At 41.1% G+C, this 27,705-nt stretch overlaps 1 protein-coding gene across 12 annotated transcripts in view; it reads right to left on the bottom strand.

The window, feature by feature from the left end:
• ptprt (protein tyrosine phosphatase receptor type T) overlaps positions 1-27,705 on the bottom strand; it is a 447,834-nt gene that overhangs the window by 154,470 nt on the left and 265,659 nt on the right. For 5 of the 12 annotated variants that reach the window (XM_036001937.1, XM_031277206.2, XM_036001938.1 and 2 more), the window contains exon 16: positions 24,238-24,294. The exons of 6 other annotated variants lie outside the window; for them this stretch is intronic. In XM_036001937.1, the coding sequence (XP_035857830.1) occupies positions 24,238-24,294 (57 nt within the window). The remainder of the gene's footprint in view (positions 1-24,237; positions 24,295-27,705) is intronic. One more of the 12 variants, XM_036001940.1, reaches the window with a different exon arrangement.

Genomic DNA, 27,705 nt, shown 5'->3' with positions numbered 1-27,705 from the left:
AGCGCTGTTGTTTGTAAATTTGGAGTGCTGTCAGTAGCGAGAAAAACGAAAACAATCGGTGCTGCCTACACCGAGTTATCCTCCTGCTAGCGTTAGCACCCAACAGGCTTAAACAGGGCAAGTCAAGTTTAAACCTGTTTTTAGCCTCTTAACATGTTCAAAATGTCATTAAAAGTGCCTACCCATGTGAAGTGATTCCTTCCGAGTGAACACAGTGAATCCGACTGCAGTAGATGTGAAAGAAATGCATAAAAGTTCTGCTAATTCAGCTCTGTTTAGTTCTGGTGTTGATACTCCAAGGAGTGCTTCGGGACCGTCTACAAACTACAACACCGAAAAGAGATGCAAACATATTTTCAAAAATAGGCATATGCTTATTTTTTAAAAGTAAGTGCTGTAGTACAACTAGCAGGAGACATGTTATAATTGAGGTAAGTTTGGAGACACTACGTTATTTAATCATTAAATTAATAGCCTACATATTTGTGTTGTATCTCTTTTCTGTGTTGTAGTTTGTAGACGGTCCCTAAGCACTCTTAACTGCTGTCTGATAAGAGTGTGTGTAATTCAGGCCAGTGTGTATAAAATAACAACTGAGTAAAACATTGCAATTTCCCTTGCAGGATTAATAAAGTAACATTATTATTATTTATTGCTGCTCACTTCATAACATTTTATATATTATATTTTCTAATGTTTAAGACATTTATAAACTGTCAATAAACACTATTTGGAATACTATTATATAGTTGCATTTGATGATTAAAATGCCTTGTTAATGGTTAATAAGTAGTGTGTACACCATCTATAAACATTATTTGGATAGATTTACAAAAAGTGTACAAATCATCAATAATGCCAATTTTCTTTTATTGGGGCCAAATGAATGTTACTTGATGCTTTATAAACTACTTATTACTCATTAAAGGTGCAGTAGTTAAGACTTATAAAATTAACTTTCTGTCATATTTGCTGAAACTGACCCTATGTTCCAGTAGAACTACATGAATCAGGTAATTTAAAAAGAAATCTGGCTCCTCTGGCACCACCTACAGCCTGTAGTGTGATTTGCAAAAATCCACAGCTCCCTGTTCAGATGCACACGCATCCATTCTCCCTTGTGGGGGGAGGGGCTTAGGAGACCGTTTTGGGCTTTAGCAGAAAGGGGGGGAGGGACTCAGAAGTTGTTGATGTTCAAATTTTTTGGCTAAGTCCTGGATCTTCACAATCCTACCTACGGCACCTTTAACTAATTATTATAAGCATTAGTTGCATCTAACTACACAGATTATAGATGGTTTGCAAAACAAGTATTAACCATTGACAAGGTATTCACTATCTACCTACATGTTTGAATTCATTATTTTATAAAACTAAACTAATGACAAAACAACAACAATTATAACATCACTGATAATTGGTAACCATAAATCATCATGCCGTTGTCCATTAACAGTACAATAACTATTAACTAAAGTTTAATTAACTATCAATTTAACCATTTATTAGTGATGGTTATTATAAAGTGTTACCAAAGAAGGACCAGCTGAGAAAAAAAGGAGGAATGCATGGTAGGAGAATCAAAAAAATGAGTGAAAATAAAGACCGGAAAGAGACAAGGTGAGAAAAAGATGAGAGAAACGCAGAGATCCTACACATGAATGCAGCTGTTCTCTCACTGACACGCGCCGCGCGGCGTGTTGTTATAACCTTGATAGACAAAAGACAGCCGATTAATAGAGTAATACTGCTGCGTGGGAGTTGGGTTTTAATCCCCTGTCTCTCTCATCTTCGCCCCCTCTGCAATAACAACACAAGGTTGGCAGTGGAATCCACTGAGCTCACGGCTTCAGCACCTAACCTTGGCACGCTGGGTAATAGCTGCCGCGGTCCTCAATGTCTGCCGTAACGATATGTTCCTTTAAACAAGCCTGAATGCCTTCAATGACAACACATTCACTGTCTTTGTAATTCCATCACGTACAGCTTCCCTCGTCTTGAAGCTGTCACCTTTTTTTTAGAAAAATTAACAAATACTTCTGTCACTCTTCATCCTATGCTTTAATGCAGAAGAAAATGTCGCATTTTCTCCCTGTTTTCAGAAATGAGAGATCAAATAGTTCTTTTTAATGCTGGAGTCTTTAAGTGCTGTACGTTTTGAAAGCGCTGGATTCTCGACACATGTTCCTTAGTAAGAAATAGGATATCCAATGTACACTTAGAACTATATGACCTATGTTAGTTAACTGTTGTGTTGCAAATATACTCAGCATAAAGGTGAAGGGCAGACGTTGCATCATCCTTCACGCTGATTGAGCAGTATACAGCGGTGTAAGGAGAGGTTTTCTATTAGCAGTGGTCTTGTTGCCCGGCGTTGTCTTTTTTGGAAACAGACTGCCACTCCCACACATAAAAGAACAGAGATAGAGACATAAAAAGGGAAGTGAGGAATGGAGTCTCACATTACACCTAACCGCTTGCTTTTCTAGACAGAAAAGCTCATCTCTCTCTCTCTCTCTCTCTCTCTCTCTCTCTCTCTCTCTCTCTCTCTCTCTCTCTCTATATATATATATATATATATATATATTAGGGTGTCAAACAATTCATTTTTTTAAGCGCAATTAATCACTGAATTTCTATAGTTAATCGCGATTAATTGCATGTTTTATCACATGATTAAAATTCTATTATTTTGCATTTCAAAACTGTTTTTAAGTACATATTAACAATGGAAAGCAATTCTTACCAGTGTATCTTGATCGGGAATCAAATGAATGCAAAGAAAGTGACTTCATGAACTTGATTTTAAGATTTGTATTTGTTTATTATTTATTTTTTATTTATTTACTGTAAACAAAAGAAAAATGTGTGAATCTAGTCACACATTTGAATCTAGAGTCAATATAGTGTGCAGTAACTCCTAAATAATTTTGATTACTCACTGACGTCCAGTGATCACCCTGCATCACTTTGCAGCAGTTCCAGTTGGGCTGCTTTCTCCGTGTCGTACAGGCTGTGTATGCGTGAAACTACTGTCCCCCTCGACGGTAATGTATACGACGGGTCAGAACATGCCAACCATAGCACTGAGTACCTGAGTATTCTACGATGCTGACAGGTCTGCATTTACTTGCCACCCATTTTGCAAGAGGGTAGTAATTTTTTGGATTTGGTTTCATCCGCAGGTCGGCAAGTAGCACTCTCCAAAATAGTGCTTTGCCTGAGCCTGCTAGCATCAACCTGAGTCACGTTAACTGTACTATGCTTAGCTCGTAGGTGGTAGGTCAAGCTTGATGTGCTTCGGTGATATTTTTTATAGTTTTACACAATGTGCATATGACTTTTGACCCGACCGGGAGTTTTGGAAAATAAAAAGCGCCATTCAGAATTTCGTTGCTGCCGTCTTTCCCCATCATGCCTGCAGTCTGCAGCAGCAGGATGTGTTACAAGGAAGTATGGCAAAGTGCGGCAAAGGGTCAAAATAGTAGCCTGTTAGGCACGATGCGAAGCTGAGTGGAGTGAAAATAAATCAATAAATGGCGGCATGCGATTAAAAAAATTGAACGTGTTATGCTCAGCCCTTAATCGCATCGCGATTAACGCGTTAATGCTGACAGCCCTAATATATATATATATATATATATATATATTACACATATGTAAGAATGCTGTTCATTGACTTTAGTTCAGCATTCAACACCATCATCCCCTCCAAAACTGATCACCAAACTCAGTGAACTGGGCATCAATACCTCCCTCTGTAACTGGATTCTGGACTACCTAACCAACAGACCTCAGTCTGTTAGGTTAGATAATCACACCTCCTCAACCATCACCCTGAACACCAGCGTACCACAGGGATGTGTGCTGAGCCCTCTCCTTTACTCCCTCTTCACCTATGACTGATCACCTGTACATGGTGCTCTAACACCATTGCCATGTTTGCAGGTGACACTACGGTGATTGGTCTCATCAGCAACAACGATGAGACGGCCTACAGGGAGACGGTCCAGCATCTATCATCGGCTGGCTCTCAACACCAAGAAGACCAACGAGCTCATTGTGGACATCAGGAAGTCTAAAGCCAGCACACACACACCCCCATTCTCATCAACGGGACTGAGGTGGAGCGTGTCACCAGCTTCAAGTTTCTGGGTGTCCACATCTCTGAGGACCTCTCTTGGACCCTCAACACCTCCACCCTGATCAAGAAGGCTCACCAGCGTCTCTTCTTTCTGAGGAGACTCAAGAAGGTCCACCTGTCCCCTCAGATCTTGGTGAACTTCTACCGCTGCACCATCGAGAGCATCCTGACCAACTGTGTCATAGTCTGGTATGGCAACTGCTCTGCCCATGACCAGAAAGCACTGCAAGGGTGGTGAAAACTGCCCAACGCATCACCGGTTCCTCACTCCCATCCATCGAGACCATCCAGGGCAAGCAATGCTTGCATAAGGCGCGCAGCATCATCAAAGACTGTTAACACCACTCCCCTCCGGGAGGCGTTTCAGGTCTCTCCGCACCTGTACCAGCAGGTTCAGAGGAAGCTTCTTTCCTGCGGCTGTCATCCTACTGAACTCTTGCTCTGCATCCCGCTGACAATTTAACTTACTAACCCCCCCCCAGACAATTTGCACTACCCCACCCATACTGTTCTATTTATTTATTTACAAATGTACGTACTGAAATTACATCTATACATAGCCAGATTCTACTGCTCTTCATACTATTCATCTTGCACAAACACATATTCTTACTACTCTTATAATGTTACTGTTTCTGCACTACAATGGTACTGTTAACACACTGCACATAGCTGTACATACTGTACATATCTGTCTATATGTTTCATTCAGAATATCCGTACTTAATCTATTTGTCTTATTATATAGTCTGCTAATACACTGCATATATCTATATTATTTTTACTACTAGTATAATGTAAATGCTACTACATTGCACATATCTGTACATGTTGTTCATACATTGTTCATATTACATAGCCATATTTATTCTGCTCTTATAACACTGCAATATATTTCTTGTCCTGCCTATGCACCACCTGTCTATACTTGTATATCACATTGCACTTTTCTGCTTTTTTTGCACTTCTGGTTAGACGCAAACTGCATTTCGTTGTCTTTGTACTTGTACTCTGCACAATGACAATAAAGTTGAATCTAATCTAATCTAATATCCCCTCGCTTGCTTCTCTAGACAGAAAAGCTCATATTGCTCACTCTCCCTCTCTCTCTCTCTCTCTCTCTCTCTCTCTCTCTCTCTCTCTCTCTATAATTTCTCACTCCCCCCCTCCATCTCTGTCCCCTAACTACAGGCGCTTAAATCTCTCCTTCTCTCTCTATCCCTCCTTTAGAAAAAGGAGTCCTACTCTTTATTTGTTCATTAGGTTTAGTGGCATACGGTCTGTTTGGGGAAGTAAACCCCTACTCAGATGTCGAAATATGCTACCAACAACTCTCAGACTGTCTCAGCAGCACTTCTTTTTAGATATACATTAGCCTTCTTAGTGATACTTGACCCTTACAAGTAGAAATTATATTCAGTAGGCTATAGCAGGATGCCAAAAAGTAGTGTTTGCACGTGACTTTATCGCAGAAATGCATTGACAAAAGGCAAAACCAATAACGAGAAAGAAAAAGACCTGAAGATGACGTAATTTTGAAACACAGATGTACTCAATGCATTTATTTCCATACAGTTTTGGGGCTCATCTATTTTGTGTACTCCCATCACTCTACACCAGAGGTGTTTAAAGTAGGAGATGGGCCTCCCCAGGGGGGCTCAAAGCTGTTTCAGAGGAGGCTCAGTGAATGGAAGGGAAAAGCATATTCCATTAGGTATTCCATTAGTTATCAAAAGAAGATTACACAGCCTACATGTGAGTGACTTGTTAAAGAGAGAGTTCACAGATACAGTAGTTTGGGGGTAATTCTACCATTTTTCCATCTTTTAACAGAGTCAGACACTAATAATGTGTCTGTATGACAGACCTTTGTTATGTATTTGGTGTAGTCAGAAGTTATGTCACACAGCTCAATTATGTGTATTATCTGTAGTTCAATTATTGAGTGTCTATAGGCATCCAGGAATAGAGCAAAACTAAGCAAAAAAACTAAGGGGGTGCCTTTTTCCAAGCTTTGTCTGAAGGGAGACTTAGTCTCAGACTTAAAAAAGACCTGCTCTACACTGCATTTGGGTTCTTAGTACAGTATAGAATTATGTATTGCAACAATTGTGCTTTATACACTACATAGCACACGGCTGTAAAGGACAGTAAATCTAATTTTAGAATTAAATTAACATGGTGTGGTACATTTCAGCATTTGTTGCTGCAACACTTTTGAGCGTACTGCCAACACACACCGGAAACATCAAATGTCCTTCACTCGACCCTCATGCATTTCTCCTGCAACTATGTTGTACAATTACTACAAGAGCCGTAAAGCAGTTAATCTTCATCAGAGTGGATACAACTGAATGTGCAAATTTCAACACAAACGCCAAGATACACATGCGTGTGAGGCCTGCAGTTTTTATTTCTATCCTTTGAACGCTACTGGAAAATAACCTACAGCAGGAAGGACACTTTCTGATAGCCTGTGGCCGTAATCAGCAGAGGTGTATAGAAGTGTGAATTTCAGCTTGTCTTTGTCTCTCAAGCACATTATAGTTACATGAGAGCCTCAAGCGATCATGCAAGAGACCAGTTCACACATTTCCTGTAGCCTATGCCTTGATAATCACCCCACAGGTGTATTAAACCTCAATTTGCCCCGTGAGTGATCCGCAATATGTATCACCTGACACATTACAGTGTGACCCCATTTGTTCACACTTCACCGACCCGCGTGCTGATTGGGTTCAACAGTTCATGATGTAACAGCAGAAGACCCCATCTGGCGACGGGTTCAGCTCCATTTAACATTGTGATTGGCCAGCTCTGGAGCCGCTCAGCCAATCAGGCCAGCTGTGACAGGGTTCTGACCAGTGCAGATGAAAATGATCTAATGTGACTGCGTCCTTTACAAGGGGGTAAAAGTTGAGACGAAGGATATTGTCACAGCAAATTAGGATTGATTGACAACGGGTGCAAATGCAATATGGAGGACACCGCTGCCTCATTTATTGTGGTGTTGTCACTGTCCGCTAACAGGTGGCTCTTAAGTATGTACAATTTATTGATCCATCTTGCTGTCTTGCCACCGGTACTGGCAGGTGGCGTGGGTATTATTTCCTTGGCACATATCATATCCCTAAAAAAGGCAGTTGGCACTGTAGAGGGCCTCATACCTAAACATTATGTTTGGCCAGGTACATTTTTTTTTTTAAATGGAAATGTCTAGCAGAACGTTGCTCTCACACTGCTCCCAAGAACTTAACACTAACTAAAGTTCAGTAACTAGTACTTAAAGCAATAGTTTGGATTTTTTGAAGTGAGGTTGTATGAGTTACTTCTCCATAGTCAGTGTATTAGTAGTCTCGCATTGCCAGACCTTCCTACACAGCGCTGCGGAGGAAGTCCACACAACATTCTGGGATGGGAGAAAAACGTGCTCTGGGAATATTTTCACAGCTTTACCTTGCTGCTAGACAGCCCTTTCAGACAGGAAACTGAAGACGTTATCTATGCTCTCTTCATAAGCTGATCTTTCTCTGCCTCGATGGGTTAATGTGTTTGTGGTTTGGTGTGACCTTTGTGTTTTAAAGTGTTCGTTTGGATTCACCAAAGTCCCGCAATAACACAAACTAACCAATCGAGGCAGCGGTAAAGCAGCAACTCCCGCTTAGCTTCCGTGTCGGTACTGCTGTCTGCTTCTCCAAACTGGGGCCATCTACTGTAGGTAATATAAGCATTTTTGATAAGTACCTCATACAACCCAACTTCAAACTATCCAAAGTATCCCTTTAACCACACAGAGTGGTTTGAGGTAATATGGAACAGGAATGTTGTGTAATCCAATCTGAAAATATAGATCCAATAACCTGATGTCTTACATTATATTTTACATATATTTTCAGTAAAAGCATGTGGAGGTTAAAGAACCAAGTAGTTTTAATTCAGTTTACTTCTCTATTGAATACACTAAGCACGAAGAAATATATTCTATATATTTTCTATTTTATACTATATTCAGACATTTTTCATGTCTCCAGTTATCAAAAAAAGTCTCCATGATTGCCAAAGATCATTACTCTTTAAGCATCACAAGATGAAAAGGTCTTTGCTGACACTTGCCCTTATTACCTTATAATGGGCAATGTTGCTATGGGCAACCAACTATGTGGCCAGAAACATTAATAGGAATAGTGAATCTTCAGCATATCAGCCTGTTCTCATGAACCATTCGTTCAAAGAGCTACAAAAAGTTAAGCACTGTAATTTGTAAGCATTCCACTTTTTTTTGTTTTGTTGCTGTATTCACTACATTGACGGCCGCTGTATAAATACGCGACTGACCGCGAAGGGAAGAGGTTGGGTTGGATGGGTGGGCGTGAACAGAGTGAACTTTAAGGCCAGGGAACGGAGTTCGCTTCCCAGGGAAAATTAAAGCCTTTCACCCAGGAAATGTGTGTTCCTGTATGAGTGTTTTAATCAAAACCATACTAAGTCATAACTAGTTGTTTTGGTGCGTAGTCTTAACTTTCGTCACGGGAAAACGCTCATATTTTGTGGGGTAAATTTAACCGAAATGTCCGCCAAAACGACCGGCAGCTCGCAGTACTTTGTACCTGGCTCAAAGTCACCTATTTTTGGGCAACTGAACCACCAACTACCGCTGATACAATGGAGGCCTGCAGCCGGTGTCACGAAGCTCTGTAGTGGCTTAAACAACTAGCAACTACCGCTCGGCTTCATGGAGCTCGTAGCCAACCAGTGTCACGTGATCACCCGGCGTCACGTGACCAGCAGGAGGTCTCCTAATTTCGTAGGATATCATACGTTTTGGTGTGGATACATTTTCGTACGATATCATACGGACCCGTTCATGAGAATGCGTTGAGCATATATACACAGAATAAAGGTTGAATTTTATGAACTGGAAATGTTTGCTCAAATGCGCTTTTCCAAACAAAACAAATTTCTTATATCCATCTCGGCTGTTTATCAACCTACATTATTGCTAAATACAACAATGCCCATCTGTACATGTTGTGTAGAAGAGCTTAAAGAGGAGTAGGGTGGGGCTGCATGGTAATGGTCAGAGGAGCATCTTAAATCTTTATTCTTCCTGTAAAATCCTCCCAGGAGAAAGACATAAAATATAGATCTGAGAGGTATAACAGCTCTGACTGTCTCTGTAGACGCCAGAATTCACAACCACTTGGGCTTCACAATGCTGTCCTACCAGGGGAATACTGTAGGCATGGACGGCAACACACATGTTAATGAATATAAGCACAGAGATACTCACTCTCTAGCTTGTAAATATAGTGGGAAGTGATACTGCAATGGTAAACGATACATGCTTTCTGTTATTAAGGGAAACACACACATGGGCGCCCGGGTAGGTCAGTTGGTAGAGCGCACGCCCATATAAAGAGTTTTATTCCTTGACGTAGAGGCCCAGGGTTTGAGTCCGACCTTCGGCGGTTTCCTGCATGTCTTCCCCATCTCTCTCCCCTTTCATGTCTCTCCTGACGATTAAAGGTAGAAATGGCCAAAAAATATTCTTAAAAAAAAAACAAAAAAAAAACATTATTTTAGGATGGCATCGTAAAAAAGCATCAAATTGAATTTGGTTCCAAGGTCTACGTTATACAGTCAATATACAAAGAATAAACTGCGGAATTGAGTTTTTGGGGGACATGGATATACTAATACTTCAAGTATTTTCCATCAATTACCTATTTTATTACTTATTATGCAGTACTCTCATAAAACAAAGAAAGAATCAACTATAAGCCAGCGGTTGCTCCTTTAAGGCCTTTAAACACCGGGTTGTTTTTGACCATGTCAATATATTTTTTCAAACTGTAGTTTTTGTCATGAGTACTTTCATACAGAATACAAATGTTGCCCCTCGATAGTGCGACCTAATTCTTTTTGGAAGAAGGTTGATTTTCCTGAGTTTTCGGCACCGCAATTAAAGACATCAACCAATCACATTGTGAACAACAGGAGGCTGTATAGACAGCAAACTTTATTAGTACTATCAACCTTGACAAAAGCAGCGTTTACCGGAGACACTCTTTCCGTTCTTACCTTTCACAATAAAAGTCCTAGACATATGCTACGCTCTATCTTCAGTCTATGGCTACACTGTGTAACTGTTTACCAGAGGGAATCAAATCCACTCGGAGTATTTTGCTAAAAGGAAACTCAATTAAATAGCTTACTGTAGCTTGTTAGCTTTTCCTGCTTTGGCTTCCCGACGGTGGTGGGACAGCACAGGGGGAGACGGGGCAGTTGATAACAATGGATTATGCTGTATTTCGTGCGTACAAACAGCACAGCAACATGTCCACGGATAGATGTTGGACAGGACTGTGTGTACGACTGAGACAGAATAAGACAGAAGTGCTAATAACTGTACGTTACTACAGCTTTCACAACCGTTGATGCACGGAGCAGCCACGTTGGATTTTTAGCTCGGGGTACCGCCCGGTTATCTGAGTTCCGAGCTCGAAGTCAAACTTTTGTTTTCTTTTTTGACCCTAAGATAACTTTTATTGAACAACTGCCGCAAATTTGCATCGCTGCCGCTATGAATAGTTTTGATATGATATTCGCAGGTGATTATCGTATTGTTTATTTGTCACGCCCCCGCTTTGTAAAGGCCTTTATTCTTCTGTTGAATGTTGAACGCTGTTACTTTAAGAGGGTATTTTTGTGAGCAGTATGGCATTTACTTTACAAAAATCCCCAAAAAGTTGAGTGGAAGTAAAGTATTGTGTTGGGATATAGTAATTTGGTGCTCCTGTGTTATGTCTAAGAAAGTATTCTGTATACAGAATACAAGTATTAATGACTGCCTCAGTGTTTGCCATTATAACTGTGACAACAATGGGCTGGTGATGATATATCCCCAGAATGTATTGTGTCACAAAAGCTGTGCGCGCATGTGTACGTGTGCTCTTGAGTAATATCCTTTTCATTTATACATTTCTCTGCATTTTATTTGCTTTTTATTGTGCCTACTTGGAGAGCATGATACAATTATCAGGAAGGAATTATGGGAAAAACCAGAGATATTAAAAACATAATCTCATCCAAATGGAGAGAAGATTGATTCTCCGAGCTACAAACACACGGCAGCAGCCCTGAATCGCATATTAAATGCTGTATTTCTCTGTCTATCTGTGTGTGTGTTTGTGTGTGTGGGCGCGCACATACAAATTAACTTCCCTCCCTTTATTCTGTTGTTTTCTATGTATGTTTTTGTGTGTCATGTCTGAGTGTGTATGCGCAACGACAGACTTCCTTGCTATTATGATATATATCCATTGTGTAATGCATTTAAATGGAAAGTAAAATAACAAAGTATATATTTGGGGATTTGAGGCAATATTAGTTTATGTGTGCATGCAAGGAAATGTCCACACATCTTGAAATTGCATGTGTTACACAGGTCATGAACTATGTGTATATGCATGCATGTGTGTCTCATTTCAGGGTTTATGTGAAGGTTTAGTTTTTAGGTATTGTCTGTCAGCAGCTGTGGGGTGCATCCTCTGTGGATTAGTGTTAGCATGGCTGAGTGTGTTTAACAGGATTACTAATCTGAACTATGCTGTCACAGCGCTCTGCGTCTATGTGTGTGTGTGTGTGTGTGTGTGTGTGTGTGTCTTTATTTTTGTAAATGTGCCTTTGATCGTGATTTGAATATTGTGTGCATGTGTGTGTTTGTATAGTTATGTATATCTAACAATGCCCCTGTATATACATGTGTGCATGGGTGCCTTTGTAAATGTGTCTCTCTCTGGACTTGTAAATGTGTGTGTGTGTGTGTGTGTGCGTGTGTGGTCAGATGATGATGGATTAACATATTTTAAGTCTTCATAATTTAGTAAACAATGGACAATGCTAACAGTTGCCTCTCAGTTCGTTTCCATTAATGTTAAGGTCAGCAGGACATGGTTTACTAAGTACTTTAGAGCTTTTAAGAACTAAAACCACTTAAATGCTTCATCATCTGGTCTCTGCAGAGCTGAATACTGAAAAACTCCTGTCAGTGACAACTGATGATCCTTTCTGGCTACATTGCATTTAGCCAACACTTGTTTTCATACATTACATTTTTGAGAATGAAACTCATTTCCTCATCCTGGGATCATCATTTTTATAGAAATTACTGAGTACAGCTTCTGTGTAACAAGGTGAATCCACAGCATGCAGTGAGTGTTTGTATGTGTGTGTGTGTGTGTGTGTGTGTGTGTGTGTGTGTGTGTATGTGTTTGTGTTTCCTGTACTTTGTGTGTTTCTGAGTGTTTAAATGTTATGCGTGTTTGTGAGAGTGTGTGTGTATTATACTATATGTATTATCCATTATCTCTCCAATCTAGATTCTGTTGACAGCTACATGACAGCTTCCATATCCCCACTGTACCCATTTTCTGAAAAAAAATCCCAAAATGCAATGCACCATGTCATATGATGACCAAATCAATTACGGGGATACACAAAACATGTTGTGTTCGAATAGAACTTTGATTCCCCCTTGAAGGGAATTTGTTTCTGACAAGGTAACAAAACCAAAGGCCAAAGTGAGTTACATGTTGGGAGGCAGCTGCTGTAAGTGACAGCCACAAAAGCAGCAAGGCTCGCAGGGGGAGGAAGGGCCTTGATATTATAAAAACCACCTGGAACAAAAAAGGCGAGAAATGGCACAACTCTAACTCATTCCGAGTGACTTGCAATAAACGCAAGGCAAGAAATGCAATTATGAAGCTATTATCAGAACAGGAGATTTATAATGAAAACTGACTGAACTCAGTGCAACTCATCGCTTTGTCCACACAAAATATATATTCAATAGCATACATGACTATACAAAATAGAATGTCAATCTTTTTTTATGAAAAGTGCTAAAACTGATGCAGAACCATACGTTACCATAAATGCAAGATATCAGCTGCTCCGGGCTTTATAATTTACATTGTTGGTGCCAAACTAGCAAGTTTAAAGCTACAGTTAATTCAAAGCTACAGACTGCTGTGCAACAGTGTGTATCTTCTATGACAACCCGTTCTCACTCCAAACTCATACAATACAGACATTTGGACATTGGCTGTCAGCGTCTGAAGCGACGAAAAAGGGGTCCTTCAGCGTGTTTGGAGAACACCCCAACAAACATACCGCTACCCCAACAAACATACCGCTACCCCAACAAACCTCCCTACGCGGCCAAAAGTCCGCGTAGGGAGGTTTGTTGGGGTAGCGGATGGGTCAAACACAGGACTTTCACCCAGGAGACCGGGGATCGTGTCCCGCTTGTCACGTTTCCTGAAGTCGCTTTCTTTTTTAACCGTCCCATTATTCCCGCGTGTCACGGAACCCGAAGCCCACCCACGACCTTTTCCTTAACATAACTGCGTCAAAAGGGACGCCAATAGTCCCAACCAAGCGTGTTTAGTTAAAGCGCGTTATATGACGCTAAAGGAAACTTTTAGCGTCAATAACGACAAAGGCACCTGACCAAGCGTCCGTGTTTTACGAGATGGGAGTGAGATTTTTCATGACAAAATGCGATGGTTGTCAATCATCAGTCACACTTAACGGAATTAAGCCATGTATGAATTTGATAATTGTTGTTATTTAAGTTTTATTCATTTATTGTTTTTTTATGCAGAGATATGTCCAGGTACAACCTGTAGGTTTAGCATAATGCATGCTGCTTCTTCTTTTGCTGAACAGAGCTAACCATATTAAGCTCTAAAATGGAATTTCTGTTGGTTTGTTTTTTCTTGGCAACCAACACCATTGATTCTTTTCTCCCAAAGCACCACAGTCTCGTATTATAACTGATTTATACAGTTAACAGCTATATTACCACAATTAAGACCCACATATAAAAATACTGGAAAGTAACTTTAATCTTGTCGATCTTGAGATCAAACATTGTTTAACCACAGGGCAAGCCAAGAGCACAATCTGACCCATTTCACTTTTCACAAGATCATTTTTATTAAAGAGAATAAAAGCAAGAGTTTATACATTTACAGTTTGGCTCGTCCTGAGTCAGTCAGTGGCCGTCTTTCTGTCCGTCTATTCATTTTCTGCTTTTCCATCTTGCTTTTAATGTGTCTTTTGCACTCACTTTCTACTCTGTTTTGTTTAAATCTTTCCATCCCTCCCTCCCTCCCTCCCTCCCTCCTTTCATCCATTCATCCCCCTTTCTCCCTCTCTATCCCCAGCTGCTGCTAATGTTTTTTTTGTTTTTTTATGACCTGGCTTCTAAGATTTACTCAGGGACGATTGAACATTGTGGAGCAGATTGAAAATGGCAGAGTTGGAAGGGCGAACTTAGCATGTGACAACAATTTGCCACAATGTCTGTCTGGTAGAGAGCGAGGCAGGTACACCTGTCTGCATACACAATACGCTACATGAAGAAGGGGAAAACATTTTTTCTGACTTTATTTAAGTCAGTTTCTGTCACTCTCTGTCTCTCTCGGTTTGTGAGCCTCTCCTTCTCCCTTGGGTTTCATTTGTTTCTCTCTTTCTCTGTCAGCTGTAGTTGCAGACGAACCCTGCATGCTCTGGGTACAGCTTGAACAGCATTTCATCCACTGCTGGCTGGTATTGTGCCCTTAAAATGTCAAATCGTCACCAGATAGTCACCTACAAACACCACTGAGGAGTTTGTTTTTTGTTTTAACAGTCTGACTCAATCTGTTGCAAATTCAGAGAGCAAACGGACTCACTAAGCAGTGTGTGTGTGTGTGTGTGTGTGTGTGTGTGTGTGTGTGTGTGTGAGAGAGAAAGGCAGTGTAGGTCAATAGTGAAGATAATTCAGATGCGAATCCTTCAATGTTTCACTTTTGCAGTTCAGTCACGCACACGCACACTCACATCAGATCACACACACACACACACACACACACACACACACACACACACACACACACACACACACACACACACACACACACAGATAGCGAGCAACATGTTGCATCAGTATTGCACAGCGCCAGAGTCAGTTACAACATGACTCTGTACACCACCAATTATAATCGACCTCGGGACTAATGGTAATGGGAATTGCAGCTGACATATGATACCCGTGTTTGGATGACAAGGGGTGGGTTTGATGCTCCTGTGAGCGCCAGGACACAAACACGTGCAGGGCATACAGACCCTGCCAATGCAGAAGTCCCACTTAAGGCTGTTTTATGGTTGTGGGTAGAATCAACGGCAGACCCCCGCAGACCCTTCAGCATCTACGCCGGACCCTACGCCGTAGCCTGACGTGCACCTCTCGAAAAATGTAACTACATGTCGCGGCCACGCACCGCAATGCAAAGAAACACGTTCAACCCCGACGCAGAACTCCGAAAGGGTCACGACGTAGCTACGGCGTTGAGTTTATGCCCGACCATAAAACGGCCTTTACTGTATCTGTGCATGCTTTCTGCTGCACTTTTGCCACACTGAGGCAAAGGGCATCACTTGGAAAATGATTTCCCTTCAGCCAAACAAAATAAAAATAAAAAATAAAACAATGCTCTAACTAGCTGGCTAACTGATATTGAAGCTGCATGTCCTCTTGTTCAGTTCTGCATTACTCATACCTGACCAGCCCGTTCTCAATCCCAACTTGTCAAATACGGATGCTTGGTCAGTGGCTCTTACCCCGACTCGACAGCAGCTAACGTTAGCCTACCACTAGCTAGTAGCTGGATTAAACACGATTACAATGCTGACAGCTAACGCTGAACGGTGTAAAGTTTGACTGTGTTTTACTGTAGAGGACTGTGACTCAACAGCGGGATGTAACAATCTGCAGCTGCCGAGCTGCCGTCGGAAAAACAACACAGACGGTGCGTTCAATGAAACTGGTAAACTACAGCTTTGTGGTGCATTTGTAGTTATTGTAAATGTCCTTGGTGGTTGTTTTTGTCGTTCAACAGCAATTTACTAGTGAAATAAATTATTGTTATTGTTATACATTATTATTAAATCATTTAATTTTGACCATATGGCCTTAGCAATAAACAAGCCGTTCTTTAATGTCGCCGACTGTTGTTTAGTAACCTTTGTTTTCTTTTCTTTTTTTACTTTCTTAAAAAGTATTGGTTCAGGCACCGTTAATTATGTATGCGATTAATTTCGATTAATTAATCACAGAGTCTGTAATTAATTAGATTAATTTTTTTAATCGATTGACAGCCCTAGTAATTACACTTAAACCGCTAATGTGAGACGAAACTGCCTGCACGTTTCTCCTCTACTATACGGTAATTCCTCTACTATGCGACATTAAGTCGCGTGGTTATGACACAATCGTTAGCCTATTTTTACAAAAACGTCTGCTACGGAGCCATAACGTGAGGTACAAGGTAATGGAGCCTTTTATACATTGTCGTGTTTCTTTAGAAATAAACAATGGACAAATAGAGTCTTTAAACGTTTCAGATGTAAAGTTATTCGCTGTCAAAGTGGCGCCAAAATGAATGGCAGTCAATGGAATGCTAACGGGGGGTGATCGCTTTGTAGAATTAAAATGGCGCCATAGGAGGTTCGCGGTCCGAGGAGAAGCTTACCCCCTGCCAGTGAAGGACATTAGAAGCACTTTTCCGGTGAGCGCTGAGCGTTACTGCGCAGCCTCCAACTGAGAGAGACGACGTAAATGTGACGTGAGCAACCTGTCTGAAAGTTGTAAGTCTTCTGGTAGCTGTGCCAAGAGAAATCTCAATCATTCCCAATCTAGCAGAGACGGAGAGCATAGGTATATGTAAGGAGATAACATGGAAATAGGGTAATTATTGCTAACTAAAATGCTAGTTAACATTAGTAATTAAACTTAAACAGCTAATGTAAGTCGAAACTGTCTGCGAGCTTCTCCTGTACTATACGGTAATTCCTCTACTATGCGACAGAAAGTCCCGTGGTTATGACACAATCGTTAGCCTATTTTTACAAAAACGTCTGCTACGGAGCCATAACGTGAGGTACAAGGTAATGGAGCCTTTTATACATTGTCGTGTTTCTTTAGAAATAAACAATGGACAAATAGAGTCTTCAAACGCTTCAGATGTAAAGTTATTCGCTGTCAAAGTGACGTCAAAATGAATGGGATCATTCGGGGGACCCCCCGGTTAGGTCAATGGGATGCTAACCGGGGGGTGAGTGCTTCTTCACGCATGCTTCTGGGACGCGCTGTGGCGTGGCTGGTGGAATATCAAGCATAGACTTGAATGGCAGGGATTGCTCGCAGGGGGAACGCAGTGCAGGGGTCGCGGCGCATCCGGAACGCAGTGCAGGTGCGCCCAGTGGAAAATAGGGATTAGCGTCAGATACTGAATTAAAAATCACCCAGTGTCTGTATGAACACACCGGGCAGAGCAGCAGGTCAGCAGAGGCGCTGTCAGATGACGTAGTATGAAGAGCGAACGGTAGCAGGACTTGTACCCAGGAGAGCGGGGTTCGTGTCCTTTTGTTGTTCCGTTTTGTTTATTTAACCACACCCACGATCTTTCCCTAACCGGCAAATGCAGCTCATAACTTATACCGTAGTATATCAAAAAGACATTGATGCCAAGAGTCTCCGAGAGAATGCCAACTATGTCATTCTTTTAATTAATCTTCTTCTAATGGTACAGTGCGTGTCCACATGGCGTAGTTTTGACAGCAGGGATTGCCCCACTTCCCAGCTTTGGACACTTGATGGGCTTTCCACTAGTAGTTATCAGTTTCTTTTTAATGTCCACTGACGAGCAAAGTGCGTTGGCTGCACCTGAATGGACAAACGCTTCACTTGTGAGCTGTCTGCTCCGGGATTTTAAAACGGACTAACATGGTTGGAAACCTTGTCTTATTTTACGAAAATAGTTCACCAAAATGTGTTTCTAAAACCTTTTTATTCAAGCTGCAGCTGCTGAATCTGTCTGATTTTTTTAAGTTTTTGAGAGGCGGCGATTCGAGCTGGATGCCCCTGATTTGCATAAGTAGCCTGGACCTCAAATGTATGCAAATGAGATGCGGGCAATTCAACGCCCCGCTTCTCAAAAGTTGCAGCAACGCTACCAGAATGCATTGCCCGTGTAAAAGAAATTTAATGGAGTTTGGGACAATTTAAGCTGCAGTGTAAACTCTGTCTTACATATTTGTGTAAAACAGACTATTTGTTTTCATTGCGTAACAGTTGAGATATACATTTATGAAGGACTGAAGCATAACAGATGAACGAAGTTCACTTCTGCCACCTGGCTAGTGCTGCACAGACGTACTGATGTAAAAATGGGGCTGTGTTCATTTCAAATTCAAATCAATCTGTTCAAAAAATCATAAATTGGAAGGAGTAATATTTACCACACCGTCAACAGACACTGCGCTTAAAACTGTAGAGATCTTTTCTATTGGTAAAGCTAGTGTTATCGCCCATTTAAAACTATTGGATGTTTGAGTTGGTAGAAGCAGAACAAGAGCTGACAGGCTGCTGAGGAAGAAACAAGCTCCAAAAAAGTCCACTTTCTGATTTCACAGTTTAAGCTGATTGAACTGAAAGTGAGTTGATCTCAGCCCAGACGCAGTGTCAAAGTAGAACCATTCATATGACGTTTTAGTCCTCCTGGGTTTAGACAACATCAAGTGGGTTTGACGCTAAGTTAGCTAGCTGCTGTCAATGGCTAAGCTCTAAAGTGCTGAATGAGAATGCTTAGAGAAGTACTGAACACAAAGGGGATGAGGGCAGGCTGTCAAGAACCATTGGTGTATATATAGCTACGAAAAGTAATGCACTGGAATACGTATGTATACCACATATTTACTAATCTACACACCACATGGACTGCCGCTGTATAAGAGTGCGACAATCAGTGTAGGGAGGAGGTCTGGGTGGATGGATTGGTCCTACAACACAGGGTTTTCAAGTGTGGGAGCGGAGTTAGTGTCCTAGAAGAAGTTAAGGGGAAAACAGAAGACATTTACCCAAGAAATGGGTGTTTGTGTCCCGGGTACTGTCATGTGACCGGTCATCACGTGACCAGTTTGCAGTCGCTGTAATTTCGAAGGATATCATACGATATCATACGATATCATACAAACCCGTTCATGAGAATGCGTTGATGAGGTTTACAAAATACATCAAAGTGTTGTCATGTCATTCACAGATGTATTACAGTGCAATACATACATGAAATATATTGTACTGTGTTTGCCTTTATCAAACATGTGTTTGTTCCTATAGAGCAGTGGTTCCTCACCTGGGGTCCGGGGACCCCTAAGTGGGGCGGCAAAGATCACAGGGGGGGCGCAAGCCTTTATCTGGTTTGAGGTTGAGGTAAAAAAAAAACATATTTGCATGTTAAACAAATTATGATAATACACTAGAACAGGGGTTTTCAAATTGGGTGAATGTGAGCCTCCCCTTAGAGTAGGTAAGGACAGCCGAGCCCCCCCTTCCCCAAAATCCCGTCCGCCTGCCCTAACCCACACACCCCTCTGCAGTAAATGCCATCTTTTGTGTGTCTGAGTTTAAATAACAACTGATAAAATGTAAATATTTTTTAATATTGTATTTGAAGACATTTTATTTCCACAACTTTTTTAAAAAGTGCATTCATAAACGATTCTTTGCGATCATTTCCAACTTCATGCAGGCCTAATTGAGGCTACTTTTAAAATCATTCATCATAAAATCAGTGGGCCTATCCACAAGTCAACAAAACATGCTTAACATGTGTTATGATGTGGGGGGTCTGCGGGTTTGAGCATTAAACACTTCATTTCCTGCATCCTGGTGAATTTTTATGCACCTATTTCTACGTTTTTCTGAGTCAGCAAACATGTAGCCTAGCATCATTTACTCCTCCCTCCTCTTTTGCGTCTCTTGTTGAGGAAGTAACCTCCTTACATGTGCACATGACAATTATTCACCTCAATGATACATTAATTCATTTTAATGAATTAATAAACCCCTGGACTGTAATATTTCAGATGTGTTTGAGCAAGATTTCTGATTCATGTTCAAAACTTTGTGTACATTCAAAATAGATCTCATCCCATCTGTGTTCTCTGAGGTTTGGAGGAGTCGTGATATTTTGAGAAAAATAAAGTTATAATAGGCTATTACAAGAATAAAGTCACTATATTTCAAAAAATAATCCACCTGCACCATTGTCTGCTGTGCATTACGTGATTGCTCTGCTGATACGGTAGATCAGACCTCCTGACAGACTCAGAGCCCCGTTTGGGTCTCTGGTCTCTGAATGAGGGAACGTTTAGGGAAGTGGCTGAACGCTGCTCTACATCGGAGGTTGAAACCCGAAACTACGGCAGAAATACACGGAGCTCAAACGCGACACATCTGCTGCAGCATGTCGACAGCAGAGCGCGTCCTTTATAAACCTGAAGCTGCACAGCTTTTTACAGCGAGAGTGGACACTAAGCAATGTCCGGTTTTATATTTGTCAGTCAACTTTTCAAAATACATCCGGGGTTAAGCTCAAATCATTCGGGGCTGAAGCCCCGGCAAAATCAGCTGACGCCGCGTCTGTCAGTGGGAACAGTGAGGCCGTGCTTTTGATGCACAGAGGTGTTGGATGCGGGGCTGCAGAGAGAAATAAACGCAAGTCGTCCTCCATCTGCAGCCTTGATCTGTATTTGTTTTTAATCAGGGTCAGTGCGGAAAACCCACACTCACACAAGTAGGTGGAGGTGAAGGGGATGAGGACTTTCATAGTCTTAGTGGAGATCTGGGGGAACTCGCTCTCCACAGACAATCATGAACGCGTGATGGACATTTCTCCCAGTCGCTGTCCCACTGCAGCAGAGGAGCAGCCTGGGACCCTGACCAGGTGAAATCTAATTTTAACTCAGGATCATATTTCCTACATTTGTTGCTGGGTCCTGTCTCCTATCTTAATGCGGACTTCTGTTGACTTGGGACAAGCAAACGATGCATTTTAAAGCTAATACACGCACGCACAATTACCGATATCAATAGAGCTGCATACAGAGTTATTTTTTCTTCGCGTGTCGCGCCTCCCCTGTGGCTCTTTGGCACCCCCCAGGGGAGGCCCACCTCATCTATTGAAAACCCCTGCACTAGAATATATAATGTATACAAAAGTCTGCATAAAAACTATATATTTTTCTTCTTGCTAAAACTTGTAGGCAGGCTACTTAGTAGGCCAAACCTCTGGGACCTCGAAACCTGTGGCCCTTGCTGTCATCAGGTCAGCTGCTAGCTGCTGCTATCATCCTCGTTTTTCCTGCCGCCACGGCATCACTATTTTATGAACGAAACATGGTGGAGAAACATAAAAGTGCTGATAACTGCTCTGTATCAAAAAAGAAAGTAAGGGAAAGTTACCTCAACTTCGGTTTCGGAGGGGGGGCTCAGCTTTTCTTAGACATAAGTGGGGGGGTGCCAAGGAAAAAAGGTTGGGAACCACTGCTATAGAGTAGTATAACCGACAAGGAACACAATGATTTATTTACGTATTTATTATTCATTAAGGATAATGCATGAAGTGTTAATTTGTGAAAGTATTTGTAAGTGTTCAAATGTATCTATACAATGTTCAGCATTGCAATGAAATACTTTTTAATGCACCAAGAGGTGTTCTGCTTTAATCTGCATGGAGGTAAGTAACCCTGCTTCATATGAATACAATCTATATTTATTCAATTTAGGATTTCACTAGTGTCCGCTGTTGTGCATCATATGCATAATTCTTTGTGCTGGGGCTTGCAACCTCAATTTCCCTCAGGACAATACGTGTTATTGTATTCATGTGAAGTCATCTCATATTCTTGACAAAAGAACTGTGACAGCAGTTTACGACTACGCTTGCTGTTGACTGATTCCCTGTTGTGTCCCCATTGTTCAAGTCAACATTTTGATTGTTGTATCGCTGAGTTATATTCATATGCTGCTGTCACGTCTCTGCTTTGCCAAATAAAATCCAGTTCAGTAAACAATGTTTAGCTCCTACGTTATGATGACACTTGGATGATTGAATTTTAATGAACTGGGCTATACTAAAAAGAGCACGGAATTAGAACATGGTTTTAATATAATGCAAATCAGTTTCATTCTCATACAGTAAAGTTTCATGATAGCTAATAACTTAAATAATAGAACAAAATTAGATGTAACTTTACAACAAACAATGACTTGTTCAGGTATGGGTGCAATGCATTCTCACAAAAGGGTTCGTATGATGTTGTACAAAACATATGCCAACTTGGATGATATCCTAGGAAATGAAGGCGAGCGGTGGCTGTTCATGTGACGGCTGGTAACATGACGGCCGGTCACATGACAGTTAAGTTTAGTGGTCTTTACGATTAAATTTAGTCGACAAAACGTTACTGTGAGCCAGGTACAGAGCACCGTGAGGCCCCGGTCGTTTCAGCGGCCACTGCCGTTAAGTTTAGTCGACAAAAGGTGACTGTGAGCCGGGTACAGAGCACTGTGAGGTCCCGGTCCTTAAAGCGTCCATTGCAGTTGAGTTTAGCCGACAAAACATGACCGTCATGCGGTGGCAACAGTTAAGTTTAGGCACCAAAATGACTAGTTTGGATTTTTTTTTAAAAAGGTTGTGGTTTAGATTCCCCGGGATGCGAACTCCACTTCCCTGCTTGAAAGCCCTGTGTTTTATGAACCACCCATCCACCCCAGTACAATATTTCAAATTCAAAGGTTGGATATTTGTGTATTTAAATGCCTTACAGTATATTATAGCATTGCTGATGAAGGTCAGATAGTTTGAAAACAGTCCGATGATCATAGATACAAATTAAAACATTAAGTATATTTTATTTCAAATTTAAGGCCACTTCTTTTAAATGAATGGTAGAAAATAGATGCTTGGTTCAGTGGCTTGTCCTCCCATTTACAACAGTTCAAATGCTAAGTCAGTGAGTGCAACATACAATTGAATTTCAGGTATGTTCAGTATTTGATGGTTACAAGAAATGCCATGCACTTTCCTAAATGGAATGGATGGTAAGCCATGAGTTGCAGGGGGTGTATCGTGGCTGAGGAGTGATTTGAGAGCATCAGTGATCAGTGGAGGATGGTGTTCCGTAGATTGAATGAGTTCGGTTTAGGGCTCAACCTAAACGCCTCTAAAATCAATCCATCACAGAAACAATTCTGAATGTGTGCTCTACCATATTAGGGAATATTACACCTAAAGAGAGAAAAGTGCTTCAGGGGGTCATGGTGTGTAATTTGCGTGTTTTTTTTCACAGTATCTATCTTTCTTGAAGCAATTTCAAGGTTGCACTGTGTTATCGAGGAGTTATGTTAATGAACTTTCAGAAACATGTCCACCTTGTTGAGTTGTGTGTTGTCTCCCATTGTTTTAAATGAATCCCAATGACAAACACCATATTCTAAAGGGTATGCCCTATCAGTGATGAAAACCTAAAGACAGACAAGTTAAAGCTCATCGCTCAAAGGTGGTAAGGGAGGTGATCGCCATCATCCATTGTTTCATCCACCATATAAGTTCCTGTTTTTGTCAAATCACTCAATGAATGATTATCATACACGTAAGAATGAAACCATGCTTACAGTAGGTTTTGTAACTAAAGTTGGCTTTTTACAGAGAGCAATAAAGATCCAAAGACAAATTAATTTAGTTCATGGCTCTCATCCTTTCTTTCTGATTGTTTTTTAGTATTTCCTTTTTATAACAAGGTCCAATGTTAGCTTAATGTCCTCGCACTCAGGCTATTGACTGCGCATGAAAGCAGCATGGTTTCACTACTGTGTGTGTGTGTGTGTGTGTGTGTGTGTGTGTGTGTGTGTGTGTGTGGATACAAGACATAGAGAGAATAGGTTCATACACAGCCAGCGACACTCGAAGCAGAGCAGACATGCAAACAAATGCAGTAAGATGGCAATGAGAAGGAAAGACAAAAAGCAAAGAGTAAAAAAACTGAGAAAAGTCCAAAAAAAAAGGAAGGAGGAAAAGGAGGGGAGGGCAGGGCAGGGGAAAACCAAAATTAAACAGGGTTTGTGTTGTGTTCATGGTTGTACTGTGATGAAAGAATATAACATAGGGAAGACAATAGTCTGCCTAGAAAGCAATAATCACCTTCGCTTGGGATGACTAGAATGTACGGCGTTGTTATTTGTCCCCTACCTATTACCACTAAGGCCAAGGGCCGCACGTCCCCGCCGGAAAGCATGAGAAAGAGAGGGAAGAGAGAAAACAAACAAACAACGAAAAAAAAGAAGAAAAAAGTCTAAGAAAAAAAGACGTATTGCTTTCTTTGTCCATTTCATCAAGGAGGTTTAGATCTTTTCAATTGCACAATCTGTCTTAGAGGAGAGAAATTGCAGTGGTGAGAGATAGCACTGGAACATTAGGATCAATAGGACAACTAGCACTCAAGATGTGAACTGGGATATGACTGGACTTATTGCCAGGAAGTAAGCATCAACGAGCATCTTGACTGGCCAGGAAAAGGCCTAACAGATGGCTTGCTGGTGAGGATGTGTATTATTTAAGAGTGAGTCAGTAAATGCAGATGTAGTACTGGGGGTTAACATTGGAGTCTGTTGAGTCTGTCAGCCTGGCTTGACGGGTTAATAAAAGAAAGGGAGTAGGACATGGAAGAGAAAAGAAATGAAACGATGGTTGAAAGAACAAAAAAAAAAAAAATGAATGATGAAAATGAACTTTGTGGCGTGGCAAAGACACAATCTGGCCTCCGGGTTTGACTGCAAAAGTTTAGTCCACCCAGAGACAAAATCAGATCAGTGAATACTTTCATCAAGGATAACAACAAATAATTTGTTCATTTTAAATACAAGCTTATAGCAACCACTGTTTAGGTGGCTTAAATTGGCCCACAATGTTACTCAAACAGTTTTCCTGCAGATCATTGCCTTATCAGCTTCAAATGTGGATGACTTGCATGGTGACAGGGTGGTAGTCAACCATGAGCCATTAAAGAAAAGTTGGATCTGAACTGTTTCTAATCTACATTTCTCAGAGGCAGAGTGCAGAAAGAATCTCACTGGTTAAGTTTAACATCAGTTGGTAAAGCCAAAGAACCATGTTTTTAGATAGCAAGTAAGGCAACGCTGACAACCCTAACCCTAACTAAATCTGCAAAAGAAGCAACGATACATAATAAAGTCTAGTAATATACCAAAGCAATGGATGAGGCAACAATTAAAAGGCCAGTTTCCACCTGAGTCTATTGGGTGTGTATTCAATTTAATTCAATTCAATTTTATCTAAAGTGTCAAATCATAACAGGAGTTATCTCAGGACACTTTACAGAGTAGGTCTAGACCACACTCTATAATTTACAGAGACCCAACAATTCCCCCCAAGAGCAGCCTGCGACAGCAGGTGAGGAAGAACGTTATTTTTACAGGCAGACACCTCAGACAGAACCTGGCTCTTTGTGGGCGGCCATCTGCCTCGACCAATCATGTATACAAGATCATAAGTTCATAATCATAGGCGATTAAGGTTTTGTTTAACTTATGGCCCTTTCAGTGTGAGTTATAATCTGGGCCCTATTTTAACGATCTAAGCGCACAGCGTGATGCGCCTGGTGCAGGTGCGTTTAGGGTGTGTCCAAATCCACTTTTGCTAGTTTGACGGCGGAAAAAAGGCTCTGTGCACCGGATTCAAAAGGGTTGTACTTAGTGTCTTCATTAATTCATAGGTGTGTTTTGGGCATAACATGCAATAAACCAATCAGTGTCATCTCCCATTCCCTTTAAAAGCCAGGCGCGTTTGTACCTGGCGCATTGCTATTATGATGGTGGATTTGCACCGTAATCTTTTTATATGTAATCTTTGTGTGTGCTGCTGCGCTTCCCTGTGTGTGTGTAACAAGAATAGTGTGTGCGCGCTGTGCATAAGCCTAGGCGCATTTTACTAATTTGCTGTTAAAATAACAATGAAATGCTGCGTTATTGACTTTAGACCAGGTTTTTGTTGGTCAATGGCACGATCACTTCCCGCTTCCTCAAGATGGCAATATGCCAAGTATTCACCTGAACACACCTCCCTGTAAGACCAGCACGCCCATGGGCGCAAAGATGGCCGCAGTTGCATTTATTATATAAAGTACGTACGTGGGCGCTGGACGGTCTTAAAATAGCAAAGACACTTGCGTCGGGCTTTGCGTCGGGCTTTGCGTCGGGCTTTGTGCCGCGCTGCGTCGGGTGCAAGATAGGGCCCTGGCAAGGCAGCATCAAGCTGAAGTTATGTTGCTATCCACATACAGTATGTGCTAACTTTTAGGACCAATATCAATGGACACCTAGCAATGGCACTGGTTTAAACCAATGTTAACACATGAAATGCATCTTAGTGGGCCAAAAGACAGGCCATTACCTTACCAAGGCCAGCTATAGAATCGTAGGGCTTAGGCTACTTTGCACATCGTACACACTGTAGACACAATGTGCAGATTGTTTTTTAGTTATTAGCAAGAAGGTTAATTGTAGAGCTGTGCAATTAATAAAATGTTGATCGCGATATCGGCTCCTAACAGTCACAAATATGATTACAGTATTTTCCCCATTACATTTTGCAAGCAAACTGTTATTTTTTGTCTTGTGTTCTGAAGGGGAGTCATAAAAGTTCAACAGCAAAAGTATAAAGGGAAATTTCACAGTTCGAGGTGTCTCCAAAAGTCAATGAGTAATTGTGTTAAATAATCGTGATTTCAATATTGACCGAAAAAATTATTATAATGAATTTTTTTTTTTTATATAATCAAGCAGCCCTAGCTACAAGTTATACATTGTCTTCCTCCTCTTGAAAGCTTCCATGACCGGGCCAAACATGATTCTTTGGCTCTGTCCATTAAGTTTTACTTGAATCAGATTATCTGCCTCTGACAGATGCTTATACTGTATTACTAAACCTCAATTCTTCTCCAACTTACTACCTGTAGGTTTTTTTTAATTTATTCTAACCAAAACATACACCAGCTGATTTCACTGACTAGAACACACTAAACCAGACAGTGGCATTTATCAGAGAAATCAGCTGCTGTAGTGAGTGGATAGCAGGTATCACAAATAAATACAGTAAGTCATAGGCATTTGAAAAATTAGCCATCTCCATTGCCTCAGAACACTGCCAAACAGTACATTTCAAGTAGATTTAAAGTTTTAGAAGTGTTTTGGGAAAACTGATCATTCTACATTTTGAAAAATATTTAGCATTTGGTCATATGAAAGACAGCCACAAAGTTAAAAGCATGTCTTTTCCCAAGCACACACGCATGCAGACATACAGAGAGTAGCGTCTACACACTGTGGACCTCCACTCACAGTACTTTCCACACAGAAAAACACAGCCTGGAAATGGATTGAGCAAGATCATGATATAAAAGAATAATGTGCGCAAATGAGCAATGAAAGCTTGATGTAGACGAGAAAATAATATGAGAGCGAGAGAGACAGAAAACAGAGAAAGGAGGTGTGGAAAAATCAAATCAGTGTTTGATGCAGTTGCAAAAAAAAAAAAAATGGAAGAAAAAAAAGACTAGGTGAGGAAAATCAATAGCAAGCTGAAAAGCTTTAG

Source organism: Sander lucioperca, chromosome 6 (assembly GCF_008315115.2).
Source record: "Sander lucioperca isolate FBNREF2018 chromosome 6, SLUC_FBN_1.2, whole genome shotgun sequence".
Lineage (NCBI taxonomy): Eukaryota > Metazoa > Chordata > Actinopteri > Perciformes > Percidae > Sander > Sander lucioperca.
This window is presented reverse-complemented; position numbering and strand designations above follow the sequence as displayed.